The sequence below is a fragment of the Coenobita brevimanus genome, chromosome 70, assembly GCF_032717465.1.
Source record: "Coenobita brevimanus isolate Jiangsu-jjx chromosome 70, ASM3271746v2, whole genome shotgun sequence".
Taxonomy (NCBI): domain Eukaryota; kingdom Metazoa; phylum Arthropoda; class Malacostraca; order Decapoda; family Coenobitidae; genus Coenobita; species Coenobita brevimanus.
The window spans coordinates 35,083,464-35,110,415 of record NC_137023.1 but is presented as its reverse complement, the minus strand read 5'-3'; the positions used below and the strand labels follow the sequence as shown (position 1 = coordinate 35,110,415).

Genomic DNA, 26,952 nt, shown 5'->3' with positions numbered 1-26,952 from the left:
GCATTAAAAAAAAAAATAAAAAAAAAGTTAATCCTCTGCACTCTATATTCTAATTTCTTAACACTGCACAACACTTTAAATTCCCATGTGCTCTAGTGGTGAGGTATTGCAGTTTCTTCACTGTTTATTCACAAAAAACAATCACCTGTGGCTTGCACTGCTATAAGCATCTGCTCTCGATCGGATTTAGGCTGTGACTGTTGATGATGGCGGGGTAACAGAGTTGCCAGATCGCAACGGCCACATTACCAAACTTCTCAATTTTCATTACCATTTTTAATTTTCAATACCAAATTTGTAAAGCTAGCATCTATTCTTCACTAATTAAATACACAAGTGGAAATACATGTAATCACTCTTCTTATAATTAACAGCATGTTGATTATTATCACGCTATATAGGCTACCAAATTAATCAGAGAGAGCAAACAATCCACCATCTCCATCCTGTGTATCCTCATACATGTGAAAAATCCATTTGGTAATGCATTATTCTGATTCATTACCAAATTGGCCCACACTTGGTAATGAATAATACCAAATGGCAACCCTGACAGGGGAGGGGGGAGGAAGGAAGGGGTGAAGGGACCATGGTCTAACAGCTGTTCGGCGCCACGCGGCAATTTCAAATTATGGGTGGGAAAAAAGTCAGATTTTTTTCGAATTTTTTGCGGTTTTTGGCCCATTTTGGGAATATTGGATCCCGGGATGATTATGTCCGGTTAGTGGGGGGGGGGGGGGATGTTCGGATATTAGAGGGATTACTCATCATCATCATCATCATCAGCCGTTTAAGTATCCACTGCAGGACCGGCCTATATATATATATATATATATATATATATATATATATATATGTATAAGTAACCCCTCCAATATCCGGATCAATAGAGCCATCGGTAGGTTCGGATATTGGTTTTGTCCGGATATTGGGCCCCAGCTTATGGACTTGTACTTACGGACCCTAACACAGAGAAACACCTATACAACTCCCTCCGGACATGCATAGCACCTATTTAACACCCAAATCACACCAATAAGGCACATAAATGACTGAAATAAATGCAGTAGACACATAAAATGTGGGTTTAGAAGTATGTTCATACATTAATAAACATTCTGGTACTTATGGACTCTAACCGAACCTAACCTAACCGAACCTAACCGAACTCTGAAAAACACATTCCTACTGCACATGCATGAGGTAAGTTTAGTATGGAAAGAAGTACAGTATGACACTTTCTGGTAAGTATAGTATGGGAAAAAATACAATATGAAACATTCTGGTAAATATAGTATGGGAAATAGTACAACATGAAACATTTTGGCTACTTACAGCAAGTCCCTGGCCACCTCGATGAATAACCGCCTCCTCTCGGACTCTGACAGTAAGAACGATTTCCTGAAGCACTTGCACTACACTCTTCCTGAAGTCTTGCACTGAACTTAGTCACTAACACACAGAAGTCCGTTCTTTTCACAGTGTTCACTTTAGTCCAAATAATGTTCCATTAAATTTAAGTGTTGCACATAAACTTTTCCCAAGTTTTTTTAAGTTTCCAAAGCCAAAACAAAGAAGGTTAGTTACGTTAAATTTCTTTTCTACTTAGTCTTTTCTCCCAACTTGAAAACCTTAACACAACACACCGTTTTTTTCACTGCACAACACTCAAAATTCCCGTGTGGTCTAGTGGAGAAGTTCTTGCTGTTTATTCACTGTCAGAGCCCGAGAGTATCACTGGCAGGCGTCCAAGGGGTGCATCGGTGGGTAGTGGTGATGGCGTACCGACTACAGAAGACTCTGAAGACAGCCGCAAACTCACGTCGAGCGGTGACTCTTGTCGCGGTGAGAGACAGGCGGGAAGTGGGGAGGATGCAGCGGCGCTCTATCGGACGTCGGAGGAATGACGAACCAAAACAATGCTCTCACGCGGCGCGCGCGGCAAGTTCAAATTACGGACGGCAAAAAATCGATTTTTTTTTTCCAATTTTTTTGGATTTTCGGACCATTTTGGGAATGTTTGATCCCAGGACGATAAGGTTCGGTTAGTGGGGATGTTCGGTTATTGGGCGTCCGGATATTAGAGTGATTACTGTATATACAGTATATCTATATAGATAGATAGATATATACAGTATATACTGTAAATATATATACAGTAAAACCTCACTATGATGGACTAATTGGGGCCCAAGCAATTCCGAAAAAGCAAAATTCCAATAAAAGTGATGCCCAGACTTCCCCCTGCTAACCTGGACTTTTTCTGATATATCAGACATTAGTCTGGATCATCCAAATGGTTTTTAAACTTTTCACTACTATTGCAGTACTGTACAGGATTATACATTCACTACAAAAACCAAATGGTTTAATATATTGTATAGAATACAGTACTGTACACGGATAAACATGTGTTTTATTTATATTATTGTGGTGAACATAGCTGAAGTGGTCAAGCAGTCCAGACTGCTTCTGGCTTTATCGGACTTTTTCTGATATATAGGAATTTAGTCCGGTAGCTCATCATTTCTGATAAAAGCAAATTCTGGTCTATTGAAGTTATTCTGTGTGTGTATGTGTGCATATATATATACAATATATATATATATATATATATATATATATATATATATATAAAATCTATCTATCTATCTATGTATTTCCAGACGCCTCAATCCCGTTTGGGGTGGCCACAAACAAATCGCCTCCAAGTCGCCCTGTCCCCCGCCATTTCACTGCCCTGCTCCCAACTCACACCCCCCTCTCTCATATACCTCTCCACCCCATCCCTCCATCTCACCCTCGGCCTCCCCCTCCCTCTTCCCCCCTCGGCCTCCCCCTCCCTCTTCCCCCCTCCACCTCACTCACATGCATTCTCTTCGTCAGTCTTTCACCCTCCATCCTCTCCATATGGCCAAACCACCTCAGTGTGTTCCTCATAACGCTTCCTATCACATCCACATCCACACCACAACGCTCCTTTATATCCTCATTCGTCAGCCTGTCTCTCCGTGTGACTCCACAGGCTCCTCTTAAATAACTCATTTTCACTGCTCTCACTCTTGACTTGTGTCCTTCCAACAACGTCCAAGCTTCACTTCCGTACGTTAGAGTTGGTATCACAATACTGTCATGTAGTAACTTTTTCACTTCCATGCTCACTTCTCTTTCTTATCACTGCTTTCAAAGAACCAGCAACCTTTCTTCACTGCTGTACCCTTTCAAGCACTTCACCCTCCAAACCTCCATCCTTACTCATCACACTACCCAAGTACTTAAATGTCCTCACATTTTCCAATTCCTCACCATCCAGCCTCGCTGTACATTCACTGACTTCACCTCTCTCAAAGACTATCACTTTACTCTTCCCTACATTCACCTTTAGATTCAGTTTCTTACACACTCTCCCAAACTCATCCACCAAGCCTTGCAGCTCCCCTTCGTCTTCACTCAACAACACAGTATCATCTGCAAACTACAGTACAGGGAGTTTCCAAACACTATTCTCTCTTACCAGGGCCACTCCAACATCCTCTACCCTACCTTGTACCTCTTTTATTACCCCATCCATGTACAGATTGAACAACCATGGAGACATGACACGTCCCTGTTTCAACCCAACTTTCAGAGAAAAATTCACTTAGTTCACCATCCACACGCACTGCAGCCTTCGCACCATCGTACATACTCTTCACAGCATTCAGCAACTTCCCATCTGCTCCATATATTCTTAACACTTTCCACAATCCTTGTCTATCCACCCTGTCATATGCTTTCTCCAAATCCATGAAAGCCGCATACAACTTCTTTCCCTTCTCTAGAAACTTTTCCACTAAAGATCTAAGAATGAATATCTGAACTACACAACCTCTTCCCTTCCTAAAGCCTCCCTGTTCTTCTCCAACTAATTTCCCTGTTCTTTCTCGAACTCTGTCAATAAGTATCCTATCACACACTTTTCCTCTTATACTAAGAAGACAAATGCCCCTATGATTACCACACACTTCTTTTTCCCCTTTTCCTTTGTACAAGGGAATAATTATACCTGACTACCAATCCTCCGGGACTCTACCTTCCTCCCAGGCCAATCTGCACATCTTCCACATCCATTCTACTACTATCTCTCCCCCATGCTTCAGCATTTCACCACACACTCCATCAATTCCTGGGGCTTTTCCTGATTTAACTTTCTTCTTTACCTATGCAACTTCTAGCTTACAGATTTCTTCCTGTCTTCTCACATCACTCCTTCTCCCAGCCATTCCCCAGCCACTTATACTCGCATTACTTCCATGGGGTGCTTTGGAGCCGCCCACAGTGTAGAGACTCACACTGTGGAGCCGCCATTGAAGTGGTCGAGCCTGCCACTGACAGTGAACAGTCGCACTCTCATGAATCATTAATAATATATCTTCGTGTGGACTTATGATTCAAATTAATGTTTGTAATGTGTAGAGGAATTATTTTTTTCTCAAATAATTGAGAAGAAATGAAGGCAAACTACTTATTATTTTCATAGTAATACGTAAAAAATATTTATCCAGCTAGACTAGCATCAAATGAACTCCAAGATCCTCATTTATTTTGCATTAGTAGTCTTTTATTGTACTGAAAGAGGTGGAGTTACATTACTCACTATTGGCTGGAACGAAATACTGTACTTTGTAATTGCCCTCTTCAAGTCGATTACTAGCCAATACAAGTAAAAAATCGGTACGACGCTCGTAACAAACCAAATATCCAAGTGGCGCCTGCCCATTGAAGGTACAGTCCCAGGGACAAGATAGACTCTGCTTTTGTTTACTAATATTGCGGCACCCAAGATTTTGTAATATTCACATTTGAGGACATCAAGATAATTTCAGAAAAGCTGTCTTAGATAAATATTTTTACAGATCAGCTTTAACTAACTGCTCGATGCTGCAAGATATTACCAAATTCTTCTGTTACTGTGCTTTCATTTCACCAAAGATTTTGTGTGCATGTGGGACAAGGGAGATGTTGTTGATAGTGAGGTGTGAGTTATGACTGTGTTCTACCATAAAAGAGGCCATTCTGTGTCTTTTTGTAGTACACCTGTCATGAAGTGTGTGTGGGAGTGTTAAGTCATCTGGGTAGGAAGCAGTGTGTACGTTGTGAGTGAAAGTGAAAAGCACACACACACACACACACACACACACACACACACACACACACACACATATATATATATATATATATATATATATATATATTTCTATATATACTTATTATAGAGAATATATTCTATTCTGGATTGATTAGCCACACACACACACACACACACACACACACACACACACACATATATATATATATATATATATATATATATATATATATATATATATATTTCTATATATACTTATTATAGAGAACATATTCTGTTCTGGCTTGATTAGCCACTTTGAGAAATATATACATACTGTATATGACACTATATTATCCAAATTGTTTATTTTGTAATTTCATCATTCATAATCTGAGGAAATTGATGGCCACCCCTATTAATGCACAGGGGAACACAACAGTACGATCCTGACATCTCAGATTCTCAGCGTGCGTCCTCTCGACTTCAGTCCAGCCTTCCGACCTCTCTCAGAGCAGGCAAAAAATGACTGTTGACCGTTCCTGGATTTGGGACGGTTTGTCGAAATCGTTGACTGAAGGCGAATTTAGGCACTAATAAATTTAAGTTAGTAAATCGTCTCAGAGGAGGAAAATATGACTTTCCTCCTTGAAACCATATATTAAGAGATACAAATCTACTCATTTCTAAGGAATTAACATAGAAAACATTAAATTATAAGGGATTAATGAGCTGAATAGTTGCTAGACTTGCCAGATTAGAATATTGTTACCTTTTTGTATGACTCATACAAATGAATAAGCTCTTGTTGTGTGTATTCATTGGAGAGTGTAAGTGGTTTTGTAAGTAGGAATGACATTAATCCTATCACAAGTGCACACAAACAAATGCAGCATATGATTCATGAGCATGCGTGTCCTACGACGTCTGTGGCAGGCTCGACCATGACGATTGTCAATTGTCTTCCACCCCATAAAGTACCCCTTCTCTCCATCTGCTCACTTTTTCTCCCCTCTCCACTAGTAATCTACCATTTTTATCTTTCACTCCCCTGCTAACTTCACTTCCACTCTGTCTTACTCTTTTCACCTCTTTCCAGAACATTTTCTTACAGTCCCTCCACTTTACACTCAAATTCCTTCCAAATTCCTCATCCACTCTCTTCTTACTCTCTCTTACTAATCTTTTCACCTCTCTCTTTCTTTCTACATATAACTCTCTCTTCCGCCACTCAACTTCTTCCACGCCCCTATTTCTCGTCCATTCATTGTATGCTTTCTTCTTTTGTGCCACAGCCTGTCTCACCTCTTCAGTCCACCACGCTGTTCCTTGCACCCCCCTCTGTCTTCTCTTCCTTCCACACACCACATCACATGCTGCACATATTTCTTTTGTAAATATCCTACACACACCTTCCACGTCTCCCATCTGCTCCAATTCATGTTTGCCCAATCGTTCCTCTACTTCTCTCTTATATTCTGCCTTTTTCTCATCCTCTTGTAACCTTTCCACTCTCCTTGCAACTACTTCCTCTCGTCTTTCCCTTCTTCTATTCCTCCATCTTACTTGAATCCTAATTCTGGCCACCACCAAGTATTGGTCAGAAAGTCCACTCCCCCAACCTCTATAAGCCTCTATATAATATATATATATATATATATATATATCTATCTATCTATCATCCAATCCTACGTTGCCCCATGAGGAGCGTAGGAGCCCTGGGCTAGGCACTTGGTCCTGACATTTAAGATGAGAGTGACCAGCCTCACTCATCTCTGAGTGGCATTACATGAGCAATAAACCCAACCATCCCTTGGATATAAACCTTCACCGGCTCAATCCGATTGGAGCACAATAATTACCCACTAAACCACCAGGCGCCAAAATTTGGTCATATGGTTACCACCCAGCGTAGTAAATGGTTTCCTGGTGTACAGGAAACCATTTGGCTCGTCACTCAGTGTAGAGTCACCCACGGGCAGAAGGAAGAGGAAAGAATGAAGGAATGAAAGACAGAAGAGGGAGTGTAAAGTCACCCGCAGACAGAACGACGAGGAAAGAATGAAGTAAAGAAAGACAGAAGAAGATGGAAGGAAAGAAGGATGGAGGAGAGGACAGGGCAGACACCCGAGAGTAGCACTACATTGAGTGAGTGGATGATGAGTGCTCCCACCTACCACACACACATTATATATATATATATATATACAGTAATCACTCCAATATCCGGATCAATAGAGCCATCGGTAGGTTCGGATATTGGTTTTGTCCGGATATTGGGCCCCAGCTTATGGACTTGTACTTACGGACCCTAACACAGAGAAACACCTATACAACTCCCTCCGGACATGCATAGCACCTATTTAACACCCAAATCACACCAATAAGGCACATAAATGACTGAAATAAATGCAATAGACACATAAAATGTGGGTTTAGAAGTATGTTCATACATTAATAAACATTCTGGTACTTATGGACTCTAACCGAACCTAACCTAACCGAACCTAACCGAACTCTGAAAAACACATTCCTACTGCACATGCATGAGGTAAGTTTAGTATGGAAAGAAGTACAGTATGACACTTTCTGGTAAGTATAGTATGGGAAAAATACAATATGAAACATTCTGGTAAATATAGTATGGAAAATAGTACAACATGAAACATTTTGGCTACTTACAGCAAGTCCCTGGCCACCTCGATGAATAACCGCCTCCTCTCGGACTCTGACAGTAAGAAACGATTTCCTGAAGCACTTGCACTACACTCTTCCTGAAGTCTTGCACTGAACTTAGTCACTAACACACAGAAGTCCGTTCTTTTCACAGTGTTCACTTTAGTCCAAATAATGTTCCATTAAATTTAAGTGTTGCACATTAACTTTTCCCAAGTTTTTTAAGTTTCCAAAGCCAAAACAAAGAAGGTTAGTTACGTTAAATTTCTTTTCTACTTAGTCTTTTCTCCCAACTTGAAAACCTTAACACAACACACCGTTTTTTCACTGCACAACACTCAAAATTCCCGTGTGGTCTAGTGGAGAAGTTCTTGCTGTTTATTCACTGTCAGAGCCCGAGAGTATCACTGGCAGGCGTCCAAGGGGTGCATCGGTGGGTAGTGGTGATGGCGTACCGACTACAGAAGACTCTGAAGACAGCCGCAAACTCACGTCGAGCGGTGACTCCACTGTAGCTGATGTGCTGGGCTGTGGCTCGGAGCATGAGGGCCTGTCTTGGGGAGGCAACGGAGTGGAACCAGGGCTTGGCACAGCGGGGGTCACGGGCCTGAAAAAACTGTCAATCGTTGACTGACGCAAGGACCGACGATTCTGGCGATTGATGATGCGCTGCCGGAAAGCACGCACTTCCTCCTCGAGTCCCAAGGGCCCCATCTCCCTGTCGCAGTCCGGGTGTTCCAGGTAGTCTAGGACGAACTCTAGATGTTCCCGGAGTGCGCTCAGCTTGGGGATGGCTGGAGTAGTGTCCTGCTGGGCGGAGTCTGCATCATCATCGCCATCGTCGTCGGGAATCTTCAAGTTCGGGACTGACACCAGCAACCGAAGACGCGATCTCGATATCAGACAACGTCTGATACCCAGGATCGCCCTCGTCGTCGTCCAACCACTCACGAACATCGTCCACATCAACATCGTCGCCGTGCGTACGTGGCCGTGCATGGAAGTCATCCACGTCAAACCCTAGGAAATCGTACTCCACATCTGTTCCGAGAAGCAGACGAGACCAACCATTTTCAAGAGTTTTCACAGGGACTTCCTTCCATGCACTAGCCCAGGTGTACAGCGCAGACTTGATGTTGTAGCGGCGAAGGTTTTCCAAAGTCCGCTTGCCTCGAGTGTCACGTCCTTCCCTGCGCTCGTCCTGCCCTCGAGAACCACCATCACCTCGTCCAGGAACTTCCGACGGTACAGGCGCTTGTTGCCACGATCACTCCTTGGTCCATTGGCTGAATGAGAGCAGTCGTTAGGTGGCAGAAACATGCACCTAATACGGCCATTCTCAGCAACAAAGTCCTTGTCGCACGGGTGGGCAGGTGCATTGTCGAGGAGAAGGAGAGCCTTGACCTGGTCGCGAGGAATTCCCAGTGTCTTCGTCTGGTAATGTATGACCTCCTTGGCCAAGTGATGGTGAAACCAGTCTTTGAAAATCACAGCTGTGAACCATGCTTTCAAAGAATGGTACCATACGACAGGAAGGACATCCATCACCCCACGAAGGCACCGAGGCTGCTTTGCACGGCCAACAATAACGGGCTTAAGCCGGTGCATGCCGTTAGCATTGGCACAACACAAAGCAGATATCCTTTCCTTAGAAAGCTTGCGGCCAGGTACACGCTTCTCCGTCTCATCGGCGAGAGTGTTCGTTGGCACCGAGCGATAGAATAGGCCAGTTTCGTCAGCGTTATAGACTTGACCGAGAGTGAGGCCCTCCCTGTCGATCAAGCCTTTCACCTTGTGCCGAAACTCGTCCACTCCATCCTCGTTAGCGTCCAATGCTTCGCCATGTGCTTTACGGTTAGTAAGGCCATGTCGCAACTTGAACGCAAAGAGCCAACCCTCGGATGCCTTGAAGTCTAGGGCGTCGTGAAGCCTTGCAAACTTCTCAGCAGCAGCCTTCAGCTCCGTTCCACGTACCATCACACCAGCTGCACGTTGCTGTCGATACCAAATCAACGTGGAGCGGTCGATCTCTGCATACTTGGGAGTAAACATAACCTTCCTCTCCACGTTGCGTTTGCTTCTCGACGAGAAGTCAGCCGTGTACTGCATGAGCTTGTCTCGGGAACGCTTGATATCAAACAAAGTCGACCGGGCCAGGTTGAACTCGCGGAGAATGCGAGAGGAAGACCAACCCGCATCAACCTTCTCCAATATCTCCCGTTTCTTCTCCAGAGTCAACACCACTCTCTTCCTTTTCTCAGGAGGCGGGGCCATCATCACACACACTAAGAGTAGGGCAGAGAGCAGCAGGAGGCCTTGCAGCAAGTACGGCACCACCACAAAAGCGAGCACGTGGGCAGCCATGACGAAGAGCGTAGGTCTTGTCGCGGTGAGAGACAGGCGGGAAGTGGGGAGGATGCAGCGGCGCTCTATCGGACGTCGGAGGAATGACGAACCAAAACAATGCTCTCACGCGGCGCGCGCGGCAAGTTCAAATTACGGACGGCAAAAAATCGATTTTTTTTCCAATTTTTTTGGATTTTCGGACCATTTTGGGAATGTTTGATCCCAGGACGATAAGGTTCGGTTAGTGGGGATGTTCGGTTATTGGGCGTCCGGATATTAGAGTGATTACTGTATATATATATATATATATATATATAAATATTATCATGACACTTGACAGAATAGTCTTTTTTCACATCGGAATTATATGATCACAGTAGCTGAGTGGTTAGATTTAGTAGCTATCAAGCTACTGGCCCTTTAATACCAGGGTTTGGATCCCGTGTAGGAAGCAGGTGCCACTAAACTTTGATGCCCTTCCACCCTTTTTGGCTTTGTTGATAAAATGAATACCTTGGGTATTCCTCTGCCTTTTTCATTCTTTTTCTGTGTCTGCCCTTTTCTCCCAGCTTTCTTGTCACTCTTTGTTAGTAATCTTTCCTCTTCGGGTGACTCTACACTGAGTGACACAATAGTGGTTTCCTGTAACTCAGGAAACCATTTTCAACACTGAGTGTTAACTATATAGCCTGATAATGGGGTGATGTGTAGCCTACTATGGTGCCCATGTTACCTGGGTGGTAAGATGCAAAAGTGGCATCCATCCGGGAACCAAACCTTCACACAATTTCCTGCACCTCTGTGGCAAAGCACTCTCGTACATGGAAACTTTGGTTCACTGCACACAGCAGCCATGCAGGGGCAGTTGCTTGCTTATGGTTGATGAGTCTGCTCAGCCAAAGTGGGGTTACTCAGCAACAACAGCTTATTAAAAAATTAATATGTACTCATTTATACATATAGTTTTTGCTGCCTACCTGCCATATATTTGAAAGTATCTATCTATCTATCTATTGCCAGATGCCATAATCCCATATGGGGTGGCCATTTGACTCTGAGTTATTTGTTTTACAGAGAGGCACTAACCCTCCACCAACCCACTTGACACGTAGGGAGCATGTATGGTTTGGTTATATGGTTACCACCCAGCGTTGTAAATGGTTTCTTGGCTTACAGGAAACCATTTGGCTTGTCACTCAATGCAAAGCCACCTGTAACGGAGAGAAAAGCATTAAGTAGTGACAGGAAAGATGGGAGAAATTGGAAGAGAGGAGGGCAGGCACAGAAACATTTTCAGTAAAAAAAACTTCACCCCACCTGATGAGTTGTATATCTTTTTTTGTGTCTTAGCTTGCTATAGTAGGACTCGCGCACGTTTGCGGCTGTGGTGTGACCCGCACCTGTGTACAATGGTGCCACGTTTCCCCAACTTGCGATGTGAAACGGAAGCTATTTATGTACAAGGCATCACAAATTCGATAAATTCAGATGAATAAAACTTACACTTGTGTATTTTGATGGATGAATCAACAGTAATCTTATTATGCATAAAATATTTATACAGTAACACAGAAACATGGCATACATATTGTACAGTGTTGCTAAAAGAAATTGTAGTCACTTTTAATGTTTTAGCGTAGTTTTAGGGTGGATAATAATATCACAGTTATGGATATAAGATAATGAGCCTGAAAAAAGAAGAAATATGCCAATATCCAAAGTAAAAGAAATAATTCATGTAATTCTTGTGAGTGGCAACACTTACCCAGTCTGGCTTAAGGTAAAGTACGTACCTCCGTAGACCCAACCATAGCTTGTACAGGTGTTGCTAGGGAAAAATGCTCACATTTACCGGCTTTTACCATAATTTTAAGGACGAGGAATAATCAAATTTATAATCGTAAGCTAATATGTAGGACAAAATAGTAGGCATATGCCAATACCGAAGTAAAAAAAAAAAAAAAAACATTATTCACTCGCGAGCGGCAACACCCACACCCAGTCGGTGAGAGAGAGAGAGAGAGAGAGAGAGAGAGAGAGAGAGAGGCAGGAGAGGGGCATGCATTGAATGCATTGTCGGCATCACTAAATATAACAAAACCAAATTAACAAATGAAAGCACAATTGTAAATAACTTATAAAAGAATCAAAAGTACTCAGGGTGGCTCACATTTCCCGCCAGGAGAGAGAGAGAGAGAGAGATAACGGTATAGAAAACGTGGCAACACTGTACACAGTTCCGGGCCACACCACAGCCGCAAACGTGGGCGAGTCCTACTATAGTCTAGCTATGGCTGATGCAATAGGAGCGTTCGCGCGAAGAGGAAAATCTGCCAGACACAGCCAGAAACCATGTCTAGTTTTCTTTTCAGCGGTCTGAGGGGGTCTTAGTTAAATTTCAGTGTTATTTTTCTGATCGATAATTATGATATTGGTTAAGCAAATAGCTTTAAAAAATGTAAATAACTCATGGTATTTGACCCAAAATATTGCTGATAAAATACTATATTTGTATATTCTTCTCTAAGAAGATTAGTACAATATTTGACAAAAAGACGGTTTTTGGACTGTAAGAAGTCAAAAAGGCATATGAATAATGACATTTGTATATAATCTTACTTGTACAAAAAATCGTATATATGATCTATTTATAGTTTAATAATTATTAGACTCTAAAATTTTAGGGCGTACCGAAGCTTAGCGCTGCCAGACGTACGAAGTAGGCACAGGTGATGAGCAGATCAGCCGGTGAAGACCGACTTCTGTTTCGGTTTCCTCGGAAAACTTGTTGTACCGGAGGCAGCATATAAATATCGACATTTTTTTTTTTTTTTTTAGTGAATTGAGTTTTATCCTAACTCATAGGGAGTTTAATTTGTTAGTATAAATTACAATTAATTTCTGTTATTGGATAAAGATATACATATATATTTCTATGCATGCGTAAAGGATGCAAGAGTGTATAGAGGTTGGGGGAGTGGACTTTCTGACCACTACTTGGTGGTGGCCAGAATTAGGTTGCAAGTAAGATGGAGGAATAGAAGAAGGGAAAGACGAGAGGAAGGAGTAGTTGCAAGGAGAGTGGAAAGGTTACAAGAGGATGAGAAAAAGGCAGAGTATAAGAGAGAAGTGGAGGAACGATTGGGCAAATATGAATTGGAGCAGATGGGAGACGTGGAAGGTGTGTGTAAGATATTTACAGAAGAAATATGTGCAGCATGTGATGTGGTGTGTGGAAGGAAGAGAAGACGGAGGGGGGTGCAAGGAACAGCGTGGTGGACTGAAGAGGTGAAACAGGCTGTGGCACAAAAGAAGAAAGCATACAATGAATGGATGAGAAATAGGGGCGTGGAAGAAGTTGAGAGGCGGAAGAGAGAGTTATATGTGGAAAGGAAGAGAGAGGTGAAAAGATTAGTAAGAGAGTAAGAAGAGAGTGGATGAGGAATTTGGAAGGAATTTGAGTGTAAAGTGGAGGGACTGTAAGAAAATGTTCTGGAGAGAAGTGAAAAGAGTAAGACAGAGTGGAAGTGAAGTTAGCAGGGGAGTGAAAGATAAAAATGGTAGATTACTAGTGGAGAAGGGAGAAAAAGTGAGCAGATGGAGAGAACACTTTAAGGAATTGTTGAACGTGGAGGATGGAAGTAATGCGAGTATAAGTGGCTGGGGAATGGCTGGGAGAAGGAGGGAGGTGAGAAGACAGGAAGAAATCAGTAGGATGGAAGTTGTGGAAGCAATGAAGAAAGTTAAATCGGGGAAAGCCCCAGGAATTGATGGAGTGTGTGGTGAAATGCTGAAGCATGGGGGAGAGATAGTAGTAGAATGGATGTGGAGGATGTGCAGATTGGCCTGGGAGGAAGGTAGAGTCCCGGAGGATTGGAAGTCAGGTATAATTATTCCCTTGTACAAAGGAAAAGGGGGAAAAAGAAGTGTGTGGTAATCATAGGGGCATTTGTCTTCTTAGTATAATAGGAAAAGTGTATGGTAGGTTACTTATAGACAGAGTTAGAGAAAGAACAGAGAAATTAGTTGGAGAAGAACAGGAGGCTTTAGGAAGGGAAGAGGTTGTGTAGATCAGATATTCATTCTTAGATCTTTAGTGGAAAAGTTTCTAGAGAAGGGAAAGAAGTTGTATGCGGCTTTCATGGATTTGGAGAAAGCATATGACAGGGTGGATAGACAAGGATTGTGGAAAGTGTTAAGAATATATGGAGTAGATGGGAAGTTGTTGAATGCTGTGAAGAGTATGTACGATGGTGCGAAGGCTGCAGTGCGTGTGGATGGTGAACTAAGTGAATTTTTCTCTGTGAAAGTTGGTTTGAAACAGGGATGTGTCATGTCTCCATGGTTGTTCAATCTGTACATGGATGGGGTAATAAAAGAGGTACAAGGTAGGGTAGTGGATGTTGGAGTGGCCCTGGTGAGAGAGGATAGTGTTTTGAAACTCCCTGTACTGTTGTTTGCAGATGATACTGTGTTGTTGAGTGAAGACAAAGGGGAGCTGCAAGGCTTGGTGGATGAGTTTGAGAGAGTGTGTAAGAAACGGAACCTAAAGGTGAATGTAGGGAAGAGTAAAGTGATGGTCTTTGAGAGAGGTGAAGTCAGTGAATGTACAGCAAGGTTGGATGGTGAGGAATTGGAAAATGTGAGTACGTTTAAGTATTTGGGTAGTGTGATGAGTAAGGATGGAGGTTTGGAGGGTGAAGTGCTTGAAAGGGTACAGCAGGGAAGAAAGGTTGCTGGTTCCTTAAAAGCAGTGATAAGAAACAGGGAAGTGAGCATGGAAGTAAAAAAGTTACTACATGACAGTATTGTGATACCAACTCTAACGTACGGAAGTGAAGCTTGGACATTGTTGGAAGGACACAAGTCAAGAGTGAGAGCAGTGGAAATGAGTTATTTAAGGGGAGCCTGTGGAGTCACGTGGAGAGACAGGCTGACGAATGAGGATATAAAGGAGCGTTGTGGTGTGGATGTGGATGTGATAGGAAGCGTTGTGAGGAACACACTGAGGTGGTTTGGCCATGTGGAGAGGATGGAGGGTGAAAGATTGACGAAGAGAGTGTATGTGAGTGAGGTGGAGGGTGGAAGAGGGAGGGGGAGACCGAGGATGAGATGGAGGGATGGGGTGGAGAGGTATATGAGAGAGGGGGGTGTGAGTTGGGAGCAGGGCAGTGAAATGGCGGGGGACAGGGCGACTTGGAGGCGATTTGTTTGTGGCCACCCCAAACGGGATTGAGGTGTCTGGCAATAGATAGATAGAATAGCATAAACCAGGCTGCAACCGCTGTGAAATATTTTTGTATAATTACTTTTGTTCATGCTGCATTGACACAATACTGTTTGAAAGAGAAGAAATAGAATATTTATGTATTTTTACAACAAGTAAGATGCATGAAAAAGGACATTCAATTATTGCCCGACATGTGATTTTTTTTTCCATCTGAAAAATTAAAATATTGGTTACATCTGGCATTTCTCCAGGCGTGTGAATACTCCTATTCTGTCATTGATATTCAGTCATAAAGAAAACTAATTAGTTCTCAGTCATTTTTTTTTTTCTCTCTCTCTCCCTCTAGACCCACCCTTACCCCATCCTTAGGCAGGAAAAGAAGTTTGGATGAGGAGGAGGAGGAGGATGATGTTGATGAGTTACAGCTAAATCACATATGTAGGTCCCTTTTGAATATGTGAAAAATCCGTTCATTTAGAAGGAAATATACCATCGATATAGAGAATAATTAGTTTGAACCGAGCCCCTTGTGAATCAGCGAAAGTAAAAGTTTGTTTGTTTTCTAGTCCAGTAGCCAGTCATGCATTTTCTGTTGCTTGTATATGCAGTTCCCGGTCTGAAAAGACATGATATTTAGTCTTCAGCAATTTGCTATAAGTCACATGACATCATGTTGCAGATTGAAACTTGAGGGCTGATATTTGATTCATTTTTCTTTGTGACTTAAAGATGAGTCTTTCCGGTCATGTAATGCCCTTTTGGGGAGTAAACTGGTCCTACAGTCTTAAATGTACTGAACTGTGGTAGTGTAACCTTGGATCCCCTCACCATAAAGGGGGTACTGTGGGATTGTCTATTACTGTGTTACTGTAAAGGCCTTTTTTGGTATATGCTTAAGGACAAGTGCTCTGTTCTATTGATTCTTCTTCAGACTTATGGTATGTCTGTCGTTTTCTTTCCTAGCACATCATATCACAGAATCATACATGTCAGCTTGGTAATGTTCGTCAGTAGAGGATAGAGAGAGGTAGAGGAGATGAAATGTTAACTTCTGTTCCCGACTATATAAATTGTGGACAGTGGAAACCCCTTGGCATTCCCTCTATTGGTCTCCAAAGAAAGGTTAGGATAAGCACAGGAGACCTTACTTGATGCCAGTCCAATTAACCCTTTCGATACTTAGGGTAGCGGTGCAAAAGTCGCCCACTTGTTACTGGATGACACAGGCTGCGTCGAACTTAATCTCACCTGCTCATTACTGGACGACGCAAGCTGTGTCCAACAGAATTGCCCCTTGATGGAAAGAAAAAACATCGTAAATTAGTGTATAATTTATATTCGCTGAACGTTTTATTAACACCATAAGCAAGTACAAGTACTCGAGATTACGTGAATGAAAAATCAGGCCAGTAGAGGCATAAACGAAGGCATGGGAAAAAATAATTTAGCCATAAGTTTAGCTGTGTGAAACACCACTCCCTCACTGCAGCACGATCATAAGATACTGTAATCATCTTTTGCGGTATGTAAAACCGACCTGAATTGTCCTACAGTAAATGTTTATATACCAAAATGTAGCTAAGGAAATTTGCTAAAACTCTTTCTCAGTAAGAATTACCATAAAACATAATTTTATAATTCTATGAGGAAACAAGAAGGAAAGAAAAAACATCGTAAATCAGTGCATAATTTATGTTCACCAAACATTTTTATCAACACCATAAGCAAGTACAACTATTCGAGATTATGTTAATAAAAAATCATGCAGATAGAGGCATAAATAAAGGCAGGGGAAAATATAATTTAGCAACACACCGTTCCCGCACTGCAGTTCGATTGTAAGATGATTTCCTTTTGTGGTGTGTAAAACCTACCTGAATTGTCCTACAGTAAATGTTTATATACCAAAATGTAGCTAATGAAATTTCCTAAAACTCATTCTCAGTAACAGTTCCCATAAAACATATATTTCTGTGAGAAAACATGAAGGAAAGAAAAAACATCGTAAGTTAACAATTTATATTCGCTAAACGTTTTTATCAACACCATAAGGAAGCACAACTATTCAAGATTTTGAGGAGGAAAAAAAAATCACGGAGATAGAAGCAAAACTAAGGGTGTGAGGATAAAATGTTTAAGAATACCACGAGCGTGGAAACGGAGGGTTCTCCCAGCACTTGGCCAAGGCTGAGCCAGCCCACATCCCGAGTATATGCCTGCAGTTGGACGCAGCCTGCGTCGTATGGAAATGAAAGGGTTAATATGACAGGGTGATGATCTGGAGTTTAATCCCTTCTCTCTGAGGACATTTTTCCCTACTGTTTTTTTTCCTTCCACAAGATGGTTTTATTCATTCAACTTAGGGGAGATGTCATAAAGTCAAAGGGTTGATGAGGGCTATATGTAACTCAAGATCAAAAAGTCTTTCTTTAAGGTAATAGAATTGTCTGGAAATACTGTAGCTAGAATATTAATTATATGCCACTAGATTGAAGGATTAAGAACCATTATGTTATCTGATTACAACTCCCATAACCCCAAAGCTCATTCAGGGTCAGCTGTGACAGTATCTGAGTTTCTTGCGACATGTCACCACTCTACCACTCCAAACTACACTCTTTCATTTATTGCTGTATTTAAACTGTGTCATTCTTGATTTCTTTTTGTTAATTTTTTTCATGAACTGCACTTCTGTGCCACTAATTTTCTGACTTGTCTTTGTCCATTCATTCTTTTTTAATTTATGGTAAAGGTACTTTACATCTGTAATGAGATATACTGAAATTTATATGAGTACAGTATGTAGTTATACCTGTAATAGTTTATATGAATATGATTAGTGAATATCAGTGTGATAAATGCATCCAGGAAATCTAAATGCAAAGGAACCTTGCGTAATACTGGTATCGTATGAACCTGCTATGCTTCAATATGCCAAGTGTTTTCAAGTAAGTATAACATTGGTTAAGTCTCAGAAACATCAACCACAACTGTCATCAGCATAACCATAAGATATTAGTACAGTACTGTTTAAGCTTTAAACCCCCTCACGTTCATTACGTGTTCACTTTCTTCCTGTTGTCGCCAAATTGTTTTATTCAACTTGGGAAAGACTTTCCATTGTGAAAGGGTTAATGAAAAGCTTTATTTAACCGCTCTCATTCAGAAAGTATCATAAGGTTAATAAAGTCTTAAAAACAGCCAAAAATGAAAAGTACATCATCAGATTGAAAAGATTTTTGCCACTTAAATTAGTTATCCTTGTTGGCCCAGCTTACAGCACAGAACTGTGTACTGTTAAGTGGTCTTACAGTCATGATGGTAATATATGAGGTTTGTTAGTCTGCTTCATTTGATTACCTTAAGGAAGATTATTATTATTATTTTTTTATCTTTAAGGAATTTTATTATTATTTTGCACCATAGGTTGTGTTAGAATTATGGAAGGGATAAGCATGTATTCTTACCATTCATATGGTCGTTAATGAATCAGATTGTGGGATTGAAATAGTATCTAAAGAGTAAGTAAGAGTTTATTATGGTTGAAAATGTATTTATGTTCAGTATTGAAGGTTTTTGAAACGTGTACTATATAGTATACAGATTTGTTGTCAGATAATAAATGATTGACAAGTTACAGATATAAATATGCAGTAAAAGATTTCATTTTTTGAAACACACTTGTTGGTTGCACACACAGATAACTGATATTCACAACTTTCTCAAAGAATCGTAAGACATGAGATGGGTTGCTGAAGATGTTGCATCTCAGCTGTCGATTGTGGTCCTGTGGTCTCATAAGCATGCCAAGTCATAATTCATATTTCATTTGTTTGATAGCCCAGGGTTGACAAGGGACTTTTTTTTTTTTTTCTTTTTCTTTTTTTTGAAAATCAGTATTTATTACATATTAAACATGAAAACTGTTACAGTTGTTCAATTTTTATTTTATTCCACATGCATGTGTGTGTTCCTCCCTTCAAAATTTTATGGAATATTCTCACTTGCAGTTTTCTTTAGTATGAGAACAAAGATCTTACTGTGTGCAAAGTTTATATTCGCATAATATGAGTAAATAATAAGCAGAATATTAAAATGACCCCAAACGATTCTACTATATATCAGTTTTTCAAATAAGCTTTCAGTACATTGTCCAACTTTGCATTAATGAACCATTTCTTCCTCTCTTCCATTCAGGAGATGGAGACTTTGTTGGTTGGCAAGGTAGGAACTCGCCTGGCAAGTTCCCTCTCCTCCAATCAGATCATGGATTGATCCATCTCCATCAGTCAGAGCTCAGGAGTGTGCCATTTCCACCATTCAGAGCTCAAGATTGACCCCAAACCAGTCACAGTGCTTGACAATGACTTTTACTAAGAGCTCAGGATTGATCAGAATTTAGCCAGAGCTCACATATTCCTTTCATGAAGATCATCTTTACATTTCACTCCCCAAAATAATCAGCTGTGGTAGTTGAGCTCAGGATCAATCATTAATACTTGCAAGTTCATTTTTTAAGTACTGTACTGCAATCTTCAGGCATGAGCTCTGATTGTTAAGACCCTTTGTTGTAAACTTTTGCGCTTCTGTGTTGACAACCTAATACATGACGTTCATGCAACAGTTTACGTAGCTCTTTCCAAGCCAACTGTATGGTGCTCCTGTGTTCTGTGTTCTGTTATAGAGTCCCATCAGCCCTATGGCATTGTCCTCTGTCATTATCTTGGTATCATCAGGGGTCGAAAAAACCATGACCACAAGAACTAGTCATAAGAAGCAGATAAGAGTATGCAGGCATTTTTTACTGCTATGTCATTAGCAGTTTCTTTAAAGAGTTTGCTGAAGTAATTATTTTAAGTGTTATAGAGAGTAATTATAATTTATATTGCTTGAAATCACCAGCTTGCTTTTATGAGTATATTGGAATAAGTTTGTGTATACTTGAATCATTCAGAAATTTCTTTTTGCTATGTACATTTTGCCTTTTTGCCAGTTTATTTTTTCCTTAAGCAGCAGTAATTCTTTTCGACCCCTGGTAATCTTTCTGACATATTCCCCCTGCTGTTCATGCCATCACAGTCATACAAATTCAGCCTTTGGTATTGTAGGACATAGTGATCCTGTACACTGTGGCAATATAATTTTGTATTACCCTTCATTTTTGTGTTGTCATTTTTGTAATTTAAATTGATTTATACACTACAAAAGCTAGATCCCTGTAGTACACTATACATCTTTGTGTTAATCATTAATATGTTGATTCTTTAGTTGGCAGGTAAAGTTGATTTTTATGTTTCATTGGAAGGCTTACAATTTTGCCCACCTCATAAACAGGGAGTTGATAAAAAAGTTATGAATTGACTAGTTGTTGATAGCAGAGTCAGACAGTGGATCATACTCAACAAATAATCATTTACTTAAAATATTAGGACTTTGAAGTCTTGAAGATTGTCTCATTACATGTTAGGAATGTACAGTTTGCCTTCAGTAGTTGCAGTTTTCAAGTGAATGCCCCCCTTGCCAATATGGAGAACATTTGTATAGTGTTACGTTAGAATGCAACTAATATTGAACTTCATATAAGTTTTACATTTTAAGTAGTTTATATAGATAATGAAAGTATATCCAAAAACATCGATGCACAGTCTTCAAACTTATGCAAATGCACATGCATGCATGCAAGATCCTGGGTATTTCATCCCCAATTAAACCATTTTCTGCTTCCCTTGTGCCAGTCCAGTGTCATGTTACTCTTTATGTATGTCTTAGTATGTGGGAAAGTTAAGTTAGGTTAGTTTGAATAGGCTTAGTTACCTTGTGTAAGAATGAATTACATATGTGATGCATCTTTCTGAAGGTATTATCAGGAAGTATTCATCTTCAGCCATCAGTCTTCTCCCAGGGTAAATTTGTATCACACAGTCTTCTTCCTCAGTACATGAAAGTAGTTAGAAGTAGTGAAGGCTAAGTCCAAAACTTGAAACCCAGTGTGAAGGAACAAGTGTTATAGGTAAAGCTGTGATGCAGCATCAGATATTTAACAACTATTTAACATTTGTTACCAACACATTAGTGATTACAGTTGCCCTCATGCCTATATTGTAAGTGTCATAGCTGTTTGGAAATATTGTGTACAGACTGGTTCCTTTCTTTTTTTTTTTCGTTTTTCTTTCTTCTTTTTCAATATATATAAATAGTAGTACAATGTTTATGATTTGGAACCTACAGATTGATGTACTGAATGCTGATTTAGTTAATTTTTTCAATTACATGCAAGTTTGAGGAACACAAAAGGTCATATGCCCTAGTACATCCAGTATTGTCAGTTTTGCTAGTCTTCACAACCTCTTATTGTATACAAAATGAGGTGAGGAAGAACTTCTGGGGAGTGTTCTGTGATCTCAAGCTTTGTTATTGCTTCATTGTGGACTTTCAGCTGCTTATCCTTTGTCACAGAATATCCCACATTTTATCATGCTGTTGTCTGGTGTGTCATCTTGTCCTTCCTCTGTGATGCTTTGCGTGTCTTAGTCTGGTGTGGAGGCCCTGCATTAGAAGAGGCTGGACTAATATACCATACTGGCATGAGGTTGGGTGAACTTTCCAGAGCCTGTGCTGTATATTGGAACACTTTTGATATTTGTAATAGTTGCAAACCCATGCAGCTTACAAATATTTGAACTTGCAGTGTAAACTTGGGTAAGTTTGGTGCATCTGCAACTAGAATGGTATACCTGGGACCACATTCAAATCAGTTTAGGAGACTCCCAAGCACATCTTCCTTACCAGTTTGTTTCTGCATATGGCACATCAGTATTCTCTTGAATGTTGTTTATGCTGTGTGTCAGTATTGTAAAGCTATAAATACCATACAAGAGAGTAGTAAGGCATAGTATTCTAAATAAATGGATAAGGATGAGAGATAAGAAATCTTCTTAGCTGATGAGAATGTGGGCCTTGTCCAGTTACTTACACTTCAGGGTCTCCAGTCTGGTGTGCTGGGCATGAGGTCAGGTGTGCTGCTCCCTCTCACTTCCTGTCTCTTTCTCTTTTTCTTATTCTTTCCCTCTCTGTCTCTCTTTTGGCCCTTGTGTATGTCTAGCTAGCCCATTGTCAACACTGTTTGTCTGGTGCCTTGATATATTATCATGGAAGTTTATATAAGTTATACTGTATATAGTTTATAAATAAGAATACAGTATTCTCTAATTTTATGTTCTTTTTGCTGCTGCATTTGTCATTGAAATGAACTGTATTCTGAAAGCTAAAATTGTTACATAAGATGGGTGATATATATATATATATATATATATATATATATATATATATATATATATTTATGTATATATATGTACTATATGTTGGTATATGGATGTTAATGTATGGTTTGAGTAATAACTCTTGAGTCCCAGTTACCGTACTTTGCTCCTTCAGGTCCCCCTGGCATGAATCCCCGAATGGCAGGTCCCCGAGGGCCAGCAATGGGTCCAGGGCCAGGTATGGGTCCCATGGGTCCAGGAGGTTATGCTCCAGGTATGAGAGGACCACCACCTAGCAGTATGGGCCCAGGAGGACCTGGAGGCCCAGGAGGACCGGGACCTGGGGGTCCAGGGCCGGGTATGCCACCTATGAGTATGGGAGGACCAGGACCCAGGCAGCCGTGGACACCAAACACATCTACCGTCAGTATTAATCATACTGCTTTTTCAGTTTAATTTGTGTTAATGTTTGTTTATCTTGAGTTTCTGAAAGCCAGGTACCGTATTTTGCACTAGAACATAAAGAGTCATAAAGAGTCCACATGACTCCATCTTGGAGTATTGTTCGTTAGTTTGTGTTACTGTACATGCTTTTTGTATTACCTCAGTTACTTTACGGTAATCCATATACTGTACATTTAAATTAGTGTTTTTGAAAACTAAGTCCACTCTTAATATATCTAAAAAATGTGTTGCAAGATATATGAAAGCAGGATATGCATGCATCCATCATCTTCTTGTCTTCAAAATAGTTAATTTAAGCCTTCAGCATGCCAGTGTTGCCTGATGTACAGTATCTTATTTTCACTGAGAGTACTCCCCTTCCATCCAAGCCTCTCCTGCAGCTTTTTTCTGCTCATCTCAGCCTTTTTGCAATCCTCTTTAACATAAAGCACACCATTTATAAATGCAGTAACTATATGTTAAAATACTGCATACTTTAATCTGAAACACTGAATTAAATTTTTTTGGAAAACCAACACTATGCAAAATCCCAATGACCATGATTTTTTTCACACTGGATGTTTGCCATGCATTCCTGTAATTATATTCAGCATTCATAAAAGCTTTAAAAAAAAAACATCAGCAGTAAAATGAAGATTTAAATATTATAATAATGCAGTTGCTGGAGTATGGTGGGAGGTAGAAGCTCAGGATGTGTGAAAATATACATGTTGGCAATATTTATAATTTATTTTTCTTATGCTTTCTCCTTTTAATGTTATCTGGTATGTTATACTGTATATTTGATGGCTTATATTTTGTCTGACCTGTGAATGAGATTTTGGTATTCCAGTGTGCCTGATGGGGCAGTACTTTATTGAACTGGATGATGGATGTGATGGATGGATGGCTTTTGGAATCAACATAGGTTTAAATTTTTAAATGTGTAATGTATGTTACTGCAGTTCATTTTGCATTTTCAGTTTGACAGTAAAGTATAGCAAATACATACTGCTTAGGCAGTTTTCTTCAAGGTTGATTGTATGTTGTATGACATTAGAGTACATTGCACTTTAAATGACATAGGAAAGGATACAGTAGAATTTTTAATAACTGCATTCACAAAGAGTTACTGTATAGAATGTTCAGACCATGTAGTAGTAGTGCCAAGTATTTTGATCACAGTTAATACAGATGGCCCAGCTAATGGTGGCATTGCTTCCACAGCCCATGAGCTACTCTTCGTCCTCTCCAGGCACATATGGCGGCATCATGGTGAGTCTCCTCGTTTATGCACAGCTTTGTGCTAGTAGTCATGTGCTTAATGCATTCAGTCTGGTGATATCTTTCCTTCTTTAATTTCATTTATTCATCTTTAGTTTATTGTTGCTGCCTTCAGATGGTTTTACTCAATTTAGGAAGGAACTTGGAGTTGTTTTGGCTCAGGCTCATCTTAATGTGAACCCAGTGGACTGTATGCTGAAGCTGCCCTCCTGTTGTCTGCCATCCTTTGTTGAGAGTATAGAGAGGGTGTTGAGGGGAAAACAGTCTGCAGAGATGCTGGGTTACACAAGTGCCAGTGCATCAGGGGAGGCAGTGGCTGAATAGGGGAGACGGTGACTGAATTGGTAGAGATGTGGCCTGTAGTCCTAATGGACTGAAGTTCAAATCCCCGCTAGGGCGGGGAACAATGTAAGGAATTGAATTTAATAAAAAGTTGACTTTACTGGTTTACCCAAAACACCCACTGACATGTCCTAAAAGTACCCCCGCTAATACCAATACACCAGTCATGTATGAAACAGCTCTGGTATATATTCAGTATGGATAGTGGTTAGTGCCAATGTGGTGACATGTGGAGGTGTGTGGTATGCAAGAGGACTACTGGGCCTTGGGAGCAGGCTGTGAAGCCTATGCGCAGAGTCGGACACACACACACACACACACACACACACACACACACACACACACACACACACACACACACACACACACACACACACACACACACACACACACACACACACACACACACACACACAGAGAGCTTGCTGGTGCAGTGGTAACGTTCCTGCTTGCCAACTGGTGGACGGGAGTTGGCGCCTCACTCAGGTTGGGAAAAGTTTCACTGACGAAGTGGGTGGTTACTGTCCCCCTTGAGCAAGGGGACGGGTGTGTGCGTTTGTGAAGGTCACAGCCTTGCCCTTAGATCGGACTATATGAGCTCTCAGCTCCCTTCCGGGAGGGTAAAAGCTGACGATCACGACCATCAAGTGATCCTGACCGACTCGGTGAATTACACACACACACACACACAGTGAAGGTGTTAAACAATATTTTATGTAACCTTTCATGTTAAGGAATTCTCCTCTAAGCAAAATAAAATAATCTGATGATGACAAGAAAAAGTAAAGAAAACATTACTGACTTTGAAGGTTAAAGCAGAAATCAAAAGGGTAAGCTGGTCCTTAATTTTTTACAGTAGTTCCTGAAGCACATGATAAATAGAGAATGTATCTGACTTCTCAGTAGTGTTACTTACTGCAGTCAGTAATGTAGGATGCAAGCAGATTATGTCTGACAACCATAGGCATTCTACAACTGTCCATAAAAATCAGGGATTTGATTTTACCGTGGCCAATTATGTCCTTAACATTTGGCCATAACTCTTGCCAAAGTTTTCATTAACATGATTGTCTCTTGATCTCTTATTCTGTCTAATTATCCATCCATCCATCCATCGATTTTCACATACCATATCCTAAGTTTCATATGAGATGCTTTTGACAGTAAGATCCGTATGTACCTGTAATCTTCATCTTAATCAGTTTCAGTCAGTCTTTCAGCCAGTCCACATCAGCCTTCCTCTGTACAGTTATTCTCTGTGTCCTGTGTTTCCCCTTTTTGGAACCCTTGTAATTAGCAACAAGTTATTGACTTTTATTCTCTGTGTCCTGTGTTTCCCCTTTTTGGAACCCTTGCAATTAGCAACAAGTTATTGACTTTTTTTTTTTTTTTTTTTTTTTTTTTTTTTTTTAATGCAAGGAGGAAAAAGTTGGAAACCTGCAAGTTGTTCTTTCAAAGGAAAACTAAGCTCTTGCCCAAAGTCTCACAACATGTTAAAATAACACTTTCATGTGTTTATTACATGTTCTCAATACCATCTGAGTATCACTGATTTAACTTCTTCCTTGTGGTGATGTATATTTTTATTTTGGCTACCAAATAGACTAGTTTATGTGATTTTTTGGAGACCGTTTATTATGTTTGGGCTCGTGAAAATTAAATATGACCTTCCCACTTCTAAAAGTCTCTTGTGAACTGAATGATATAATCAGCCAGTAGTAAGAATACTGTAGTATTAATAATACATCATCAGTTTGAAGTGGCTTATACTTTGATTTTCTTTTATGATCTTCATTTTCGTGTATTGTTATCGTAATTTGCTTGTCATTAACATGAGCTGGTATTTGTTGCAGGGACCACCAGGATCGGCAGGACCTCCTGGCCCTGGGACCCCTATCATGCCCAGTCCTCAAGGTAGGCATACTCAAAACTCATAACTTTGGTCTCACTGAGTTCACTAAGTCTTACTTCACACATTTATCAGCATATTTCTTTGTTTTGGTCTTCTGTATTTGTAAAATATCAGTACTGTACTTATATTTGTTAAGGATTCATCGATTATATACTGTACATTTTATTCAAGAAAGAAATTCATTTATGACTAGAATGAATTTGTGGAATTGTTCTCTGTACATACTCCTTAATTTTTGCCGTTTTATTTAGTTTAGATGTATGATACTTTGTTTTCAGTGCCATTATAAGAATGTTTCATATACTGTTCACCAGCTTTTTTTTTTTTTTTTTTTTTTTTTTTTTACTATATT

The 26,952-nt window shown here is 40.4% G+C and overlaps 1 protein-coding gene across 1 annotated transcript in view; it reads left to right on the top strand.

The window, feature by feature from the left end:
• Positions 1-26,952, top strand: part of LOC145406461 (single-stranded DNA-binding protein 3-like) — a 349,906-nt gene that overhangs the window by 272,866 nt on the left and 50,088 nt on the right. Inside the window, exons 9-12 of the mRNA XM_080277616.1 lie at positions 19,557-19,583; positions 22,794-23,041; positions 24,290-24,337; positions 26,542-26,602. Coding sequence (XP_080133742.1) covers positions 19,557-19,583; positions 22,794-23,041; positions 24,290-24,337; positions 26,542-26,602 — 384 coding nt within the window. The remainder of the gene's footprint in view (positions 1-19,556; positions 19,584-22,793; positions 23,042-24,289; positions 24,338-26,541; positions 26,603-26,952) is intronic.